Source organism: Corvus brachyrhynchos, unplaced genomic scaffold (assembly GCF_000691975.1).
Source record: "Corvus brachyrhynchos isolate BGI_N302 unplaced genomic scaffold, ASM69197v1 scaffold309, whole genome shotgun sequence".
Lineage (NCBI taxonomy): Eukaryota > Metazoa > Chordata > Aves > Passeriformes > Corvidae > Corvus > Corvus brachyrhynchos.
Genome location: NW_008240227.1, coordinates 370,987 through 378,486, shown reverse-complemented (window position 1 = coordinate 378,486; position 7,500 = coordinate 370,987). Strand labels below are relative to the sequence as shown.

The window sequence follows — 7,500 nt, the reverse complement described above, 5'->3', positions numbered from 1 at the left end:
GGCTCTGTGCCCCGCTGTGCCCCAGTCATGCCCACGCGAGGGATCTCTCCAAGGGCAGGCGCGCGGCTTCAGGCTGCTCAGGAAGTAGTCTAAACGGGGATTCTGGCTCATGGCAAGGTTTAGGAACGCAACAAAGGGCAACAAAACTCGGCGTAGAAGGCGTGTGGGGCACAGGGTCGAAGAGAGGGTCTGAGGGCCCCTCAAGTGACAGGGTGATATGTGAGCCCAGGAAATTGTTACAGACCAGGAGTGACACCTTTCCTATGAGATTCAGGGCAGCCACACAGAGCTGGCAGGGGAAAGTGGGTTAAAGGACTGAGTATTTATTGTCTGAGGCACAGACAGGACAAGGAGGAATGGCTTCCCATGCCAGAGGGGCAGGGTTAGATGGGATATTGGGAAGGAATTGTTCCCTGGGAGGGTGGGGAGGCCCTGGCACAGGGTGCCCAGAGCAGCTGGGGCTGCCCCTGGATCCCTGGCAGTGTCCAAGGCCAGGTTGGACAGGGCTTGGAGCAAGCTGGGATAGCAGAAGGTGTCCCTGCTGGATGAGCTGTAAGGTCCCTTCCCACCCAAATGATTCCGTGATTATGTGGGCATGACAGATCGGGGGCAGCACGTGGTCCCCAGCCCTCTGCCGATACAGCTCAAATGCAGCAGTTATTTGGACATCCCTCTGATACTGGCTACGAACAAGCAGCAAGGAAGGCTGAGAGCTCTGCTTTGCCGGCTGCAGGACGTGGAAAGTGACAGGGAGACCTCAGGAAAACCCCAGGTGTGTTCTATCCCTAGATACCTCTTGCCCAGCAGCAGGAACACCCCACCTTTCCCACCCCGTGGGCTTCAGGAGCACCACGCTTTGATCACAACCACATCAGCCCCACCTGGAGCAGGGACAGCTTACAAATAACCAAGGTGAGAACAGGGGTCGAGTTTCCCACCTGGCTGGAGCCACAGGGGCAGCATTTCAGCGCTTACACACTCAGGAGACACATTGGAGAGGAGGGTTAGGTGCTGAAGCAATGTCTGTTAGTTACAGCTCGTTACAGTTATTATTGATGCATCTTATTGTCAATGCCAAAGGTGAAGTCACTTAAACCATCATTTCTCAGACACGGATGACAGAGCACATGGTTTGGCAGAGTAAGTTTTAGGCGAGCTAGAAATGGATTGCACAATATTTAAACCTGATTAAGTACATAATAGGCTTAGCAAAGGATTACTTTTCTCCTGACATTTTATACATAAATATATACACACACACACAGACAGGCATTTTATCAGTAGCTGCATTTTAGTCTGGTCAAGAGACAACTGCCTATTGCAGAATGACTGGAGTGATACCCTTAAAAAGGAAACTAGGTGTGCTTTGCTGGAGAAGGTCCTTTTTGGGGTGATTCTCAGGGGTAGGGGTCACATCCAAGCATCACTGGAGGGCTGGAAGGGACAGATAAGGGCTGAGACTTGCACAGTCCTGGCTGGTGGCACACTGAGCTCCTTCCCTGTGCCAGGCAGGAGGTACTGGAGCCAAGGGGCTGGACTGGATTCTGTTTGGGCTGCTTTTCGAGGACTTGGAGAAAAATTTGGCTTATTTAAAGTGCATTTAGAGTTGAAAAGCATCTCGGAGAAGTAGCTTTCACTACTCCTGCCCTGCAGCATCCATCCCATTTATGCTCCCACTCATCATCTTTTCCAGGGTGTGCCAGTCACCTTCCCCCAGTGGTGTTAGTCTGAGCTCAGCTGCCTCCTGCTAGGGTGCAGGATCATTATTTAATGTCCAACATCCCCAAATTGGGCAGGGATTCGGGCCTGACAGGGATTTCTACACCAGGAAAACACACGGCCACATCTCACCATGCTTTTTAGGAGCGCAGGTGAGCAGGAGTCCTTCCCTCCAGCCTGGAGGTTTCCTTAAGAGCCTTAAATTAGCACAAACCTCCAAAGCTAACAGGGACAAACCTTGGCCTGGCTATTTCCATGATCAGGGAGACTGCTTGGATGTGCTGGGATAGGGGGTGGCAAGATTTGACCCGCAGCCTTGCCCAAGAGTAGGTCCTCTGAGGAACGCTCTGCCGCTTTTACAGCTGCTTTTCAAAACAGAAGCCTTTAAAAAAAACAGACTCAGGATGCAGAATCTGGAATGGGATGGTTGTATCCCGCAGGGAAAACCTGTCCTTGCTCCCCAACACACACACACGCATACACACACTGGTCCTCCACGTCAAAGTGTAAACTACTCACTTACAACACCACACACTGAGAGAAGTTGTAGATCCTGAGCCAGGGTGTAGATTAGGAATCTCTTGGCTTCCAGCATATCAACAGCAGGATTGAGGGTTTCTTTTTTTTTTTTTCCCTTTTTTTTTCTTTTTTTTTTTAAATGCTAAATCAGCCAGCCACCTGCTAGTTAAAAACCAAAAGAAAAAAGGAGAATTCCCAGGATTGCTTGCCCTTGCTGAGACAGTGGCAAGTGGCTGGACACTACCAGCTGAAAGAGAAAACTCACACACGTCAAAAACCCGTGGTTCAGGGCTTATTCCAAGAAGGAAGATGGGTGCTGGTTGCTGTTTTTCCCTTTTTGGGGGTGTGGGGGGGCTTTTGGCTGATGAGGTTCTAACATACACCTATCACCATAGTAATTAAAAAACCACCACCGTACACTATTCCACAGGGAAAAAGAAGACACGTGAACGGACACTGACTACCACGCACAACAAGAGCCCTGCAGGTCAACTCACGGCCTCTTCAGAATGAAAAAGAAAGGAGAAAAGAAGAGCTCAAGACGAGAAAAAAAAAGAAAAAAAAGAAAGGAAAAATCCCAAAGGGTCTCGTTACAAAGACGGGAGAAGAACCACCATTATGGTACACTCCGACTTTCTGAGATAGCTGCAGAAACTCGGCTCAGCCTTCCTCCTCCCTTTTCCCCCCCAGCTCTTCCTCCCGAGGACAGAGTCCCGCTGCTGCTCACATCTCGTTGGAGTAGGTGTAGTTGGGGGTGGCCGAGTACTGCGTCTCGTGCTGCATCATCGCACCCTGCGCCGCCCCCATGGCCGCGTTCTGGGCCGCCTGCTGCACGTGGGGGTTCTTCCAGGCCCCCGTGGTCCACTCCTCCTGCGCTTTGCTGAAGCTCCCGCCGCTGCCCCGGTAAAACTTGTGCACCTGCAGGGAAAATCCAGAGGGGCTGAGCACCTGCAGCCGGCACAGAGCTGCCAGGGTGGTGGCGAAGGCCACCCAAAGCAATGTGGAACCCCGGTTTTTCCTGCCGTACCATGGTGAGAGCAATGAAGGAGAAGACTGCCATGGCCGTGAAGAGCACGGTGGGGATCAGCATCACCACAGCCGAGCCCACGTTGGTCCCAAAGAAGGAAATCGCTGCAATCCAGCCACTGCAAGGAGATGGAAACAACCGGTTTGTTCACCAGCTTTCCCAAAGTGCCAGCAGCCCTCCCAGCTCCTCAAACCATCTTCCCCAAGGAGAGAACCAGTAAGGAGGCTAAAACACCACGGTGACCACCCTCGTACCCAACAGGGCCGCATTTTCCTTACCAGACCCCCCATCCAGGGATCCCCACTGCCTGGATGATGCTGATCACCAGCTGGGCCATGAACGTGAAGAAGAAGGCCATGAAGCTGAAGGAGCTGTCTGTCCTGCAAGAGAAGGCTCAGTCACTCCTGCACCTCCATCCCCGCTGCACTCCAGGGGAAGGGAGATGCTCCTACGTATCAGAGCTGGCTGTGGTTTAGCAGGAGGGTGATGAAAAGCAAAATTAAAGGCGAAGGAGAAACTGCAAGAGGCTGAAAGTGGTCAAAGGGCACCTGGGAAAGGCATGGGGCACCAGACCCTCCCCACAGCTCAGTCAGCTGGGCTTGAGGACATCTGTGTTGGGACACAGCTCTCGGCTCACACCACCCCATGTGGGGAATAAATACACCCTCAGTTCTCTAGATTTGGGGATTGACCTCAGCACCATGGGTAATCCATACCAACACCTCAAGGACTCGTGGGAAAATATAAAAGATGCTTCAGGGATAAGAGGGAAAGTGGCATCTCAACTGCATCCTCACCACTGTCCCCCACCGCTGCACAGAGGCACACGGAGAGTGTCCTTACATCGCCTGATTGGGGGTTTGGCCCCCAGGAAATCCCAAACACTCTGGTTTTGAAGGTTACAAAGTCAAGCTAAAGGGCTGCACAGAAAGGAATTCCCCCAGTTAGTCAGGCAATGCCCCAAGCTAAACACTGACCGTTTACGAAGGAAAACAAGGCAAAAAGAAGCCAGGCTCAGGTGCGACCACTTACTTGAAAGCTTTGTAAATAGGTCTAAACCAGCAGACATAGGAGCAGGGCGTAAAGAGAATGAGCCAGAGAATTGCCAGTCCAAAATTTACAGCTCCGCCGCCTCCAATGAGCCACGCGAGGCAGCCCACGAGATTCACCGCCAAGGTGATGCTGTTCACTGCAAACACACACACACAGAGCAGAGTAGCGCGGACGCAAGGGTGGCACTGACACACCAAGGACCCCGACCCCAGGGTGGCGGCCTCAGGGTCTTGCCCTAGCTGGACTTCCCTTAAATTAAGCTGGGAGCACATTCCCAGGCTGGCTGGGCCAAAGGGGGCCAGGTCTCAGCTGAGTAACAGGAGGAATATCAATGTATCACTCAGAGTTGTAATTCCCTAAGCAGTTCCAGGGCTCTGAAGATTGGCAGGAGTCACATCCTCCCGCTCCTGTTGAGCCAGGACACGTTTCCACTAACAGGAGGAAACTGGAGGAATCGTGGTGAAGTTTTTTGCTTGCTCCAGATACATCTTTGCTGAAGGAGCTTGTGCAGGAGCTCCCCGAGCACCACTGAGAGCCAAAATCCTGAACTCCTGACCTCGCCTCGCCAGTTCAGGGGGTGACACATTACCCTCGCCCACCCCTGCTTGGGATCAGGCCACACAAGGGCTCCGACTATGAATCCCAGCTCAGCAGACACAGGACAAAGCAGAGAAGGCTCAGCTGCATTCTGACGCCTCCGAGTTCGGAGAATGATTCATTATTTCGACGAGAACGAAAGCCCTCCCACCGCCGCCTGCCTGAGAGCTGCAGCTGGCAAGGGAAGGAGCTCAGCTGCCCGGGCTGCCCTAAAGGACATAGAGGGACCTTCCAGCCACTCTGTGCTGGGTGTCTGAGGGGCTGTTGGGGAGAAAATGACCAGAGAGGAGCTCCGGAGGCAGAAACCAAGGGACAGCAACTGGCTGTGGAGCAAGGACCAAGCTCTGTTACATTAAGAGGAAGAACAGCCTGGTTGGGATGGGGAAGGAATTGAACACCCCCAAGAGAGCTTCCCTGGGGAAGCACAGCTTTTTTCCTGCCACTCCTTAAACACGCTAACCCTCCTGACATGATGAAGCTACCCCAGGGTCACCTTCCTGACGGGACACAGCCCCAGGGATGCCAGCCTGGGGCCATGCCAAAAGCAGGAACACACAACCTCTCCGGTGTTAGCTCAGCTCCTCCTAACCTGCCTCCAAAGCACAAGGCACTCCCTGGGTACTGATGCTTCCAAAGTTCAGGGGAAACAAATGCCTGATAAGGAACTAAGTTCTTCTAAAAAGAAATTAAATGCTGGTGCACAGCTGAGCTGTGCATGTTTCCACTTGGAGTGTAACCTCTGGCTCTATTCCCTGCCCAGGGTTGGTGAAGAAGAGAGATCCAGGACAGTTTGAAGAGCTGGAAGCTGGTGACAGCTCTGTTAGCACAGCACGGCACACAGAGGCATGCAAGAGGAACAGGCAAGCTCCGGGAAGCCTCAAGCTCCACGTTTTGGGGAGCAGGCACACCAGCCCTCCAGTCTGAGCCGTCTCCTCCTTACAGCAGGACATCAACATCACCACCAATGGCCCTGGGACACTGAGCCAGCTCCACAGCTCCATCCTGGAGGCTGGAAGGGCTGGGATCCATGGGATGCTGCAGCCCACCTCTCATTCCTGAGTTTTAACAGGAGACACCAAGGCCTGGAGGGGGAGAAGGGCTTCCCCTGACCTTGCCCTGCCCTTTCAGCTGGTGGCTCCCAGCGGAGCAGCAGCTTTGGAGAGGCAAACAAATCCCACTGGAGCCATTCCCACCCAGCTACTCACGCATCCAGAGGTAGTAAAGCCGCTTGGCCATGGTCCGGTGCTGCGGCGGAATCTCCGCATCGAAGTCCTGGTAGAAACATGGCTTCAGGGGGATGAACTTGGGCAGGGGAGGGAAGTTGTTCACCTTTTCTGCAAGGAAAAGTTTCACTGGCATCAGGCACTGCTCAGAGCTGAACAAAAGCCAAGGGGCTTCCTAAATCGCCCCAAGAACTGACAAGGTTTACACAAAAGTTAAGGATTTCCCATGGAAACCGCCACCAACCCACCCCAAAGGATCAAATCCAGCTCTCACTGGCCACACAGATCCTGCAGCCAAGGACACCCACCACTCCACTGGCGACTAACAAGGTGACATTATGGCCAGTAAAGCCCATGATGGTCTTCAGAGCCCCCCCGTACCTGCCATGCCAGCACACGCTCAGCCTCTCTGCTCCTCAGGAAAAATACTTGGGAAAAACGTGGGAGCTTTAGCAAAGCTGGAGGAGAAAGAGCAAATGTGATTGAAGTGGTCAGGGACCTCTGCAAAAGCCTTCACCTTCCCCCCTTGTTCCAAAACAACTCAAGGACAGCAGTTTGCTTCACTTCTGTGACACTCTGGACTGTCACACATCCAGGCTGGCACCTGGCTGGCAGCGCGATAAATCCTGGCTCCTCTGGCTCAGGCTTATGTACCAGTTAAGGAGGAAGATTACAAGAGGATCCAGTGATGTGGGGCCTCCCACTCCCAACTGACCTACATCCAGGACAGGGCCAGGTAGGACAGCAGGGAAAGGAGGTGGCTGTGGGCAGTTTGAAACCCTCAATTTCATTACTTGGCCCCAGAAGAACTCTTTAAACATTTTTATTATTATTGCTGAATTCTAGCACAGGGGACTGACTACCTGGCTGCCTCGTAGCTGCCATCTCTGCAAGCCCAAGCCAAAAACAAGGCCAAAAAGGGAGCAGGGAAATCAGAGCAGAGAAATCAGCTGGAAAAAAAAATAAATCAGTGGCGATTGTCACTAATGAGTCACTTGAGTGCCTGGCTTAACAATTACTCATGTCATTTGGCACCTCATTCCAGAGCATGCAGGTGGGAAAGGGGGGAACTCAGCATCCCAGGACCATCCCAGGACCATCCCAGATGATTCCATGCTCAGCTCTGTGCCAGAAGTGAAAATTAAGGCAAATTAAAGCAAAAATTAAGACCTGAGGTTTTAAATAGAAGCGTGAAGATGGCGTATCCCCACCTGCCTGCAGGTTTTGCCCTCTCCCAGTCATCCAGGCAGAGCTGGCAGCAGCCAACCCATTTCCCAGCACACAGGGTCCTGGCAGTTGGTGCCTGGGGCTCCCGGGAGGATTTGGGAGGCTCTTTCTAGGGGTCTTTTCCCACCCTTCAGC

The 7,500-nt window shown here is 52.9% G+C and overlaps 1 protein-coding gene across 1 annotated transcript; it reads right to left on the bottom strand.

Moving 5' to 3' along the window:
- Window positions 1-1,004: 1,004 nt before the first annotated feature.
- On the bottom strand, window positions 1,005-6,629 carry SCAMP5 (secretory carrier membrane protein 5). The gene is made up of 6 exons (XM_008641981.2): window positions 6,520-6,629; window positions 6,121-6,249; window positions 4,298-4,454; window positions 3,544-3,645; window positions 3,266-3,383; window positions 1,005-3,156 (listed from the first exon to the last, which is right to left on the bottom strand). Exons 1-6 carry the CDS (start codon window positions 6,524-6,526, stop codon window positions 2,962-2,964), a joined length of 708 nt encoding a protein of 235 aa, XP_008640203.2. The 5' UTR covers window positions 6,527-6,629; the 3' UTR covers window positions 1,005-2,961.
- Between the last annotated feature and the right edge of the window lie 871 nt (window positions 6,630-7,500).

Excerpts from the sequence above, each read along its gene's own strand:
- SCAMP5 (XM_008641981.2), bottom strand. Across the intron at positions 3,646-4,297 it reads CCTATTTACAAAGCTTTCAA|GACAGACAGCTCCTTCAGCT; the intron begins GTAAGTGGTCGC and ends CTTCTCTTGCAG. Across the intron at positions 3,157-3,265 it reads CCTTCATTGCTCTCACCATG|GTGCACAAGTTTTACCGGGG; the intron begins GTACGGCAGGAA and ends TTTTCCCTGCAG.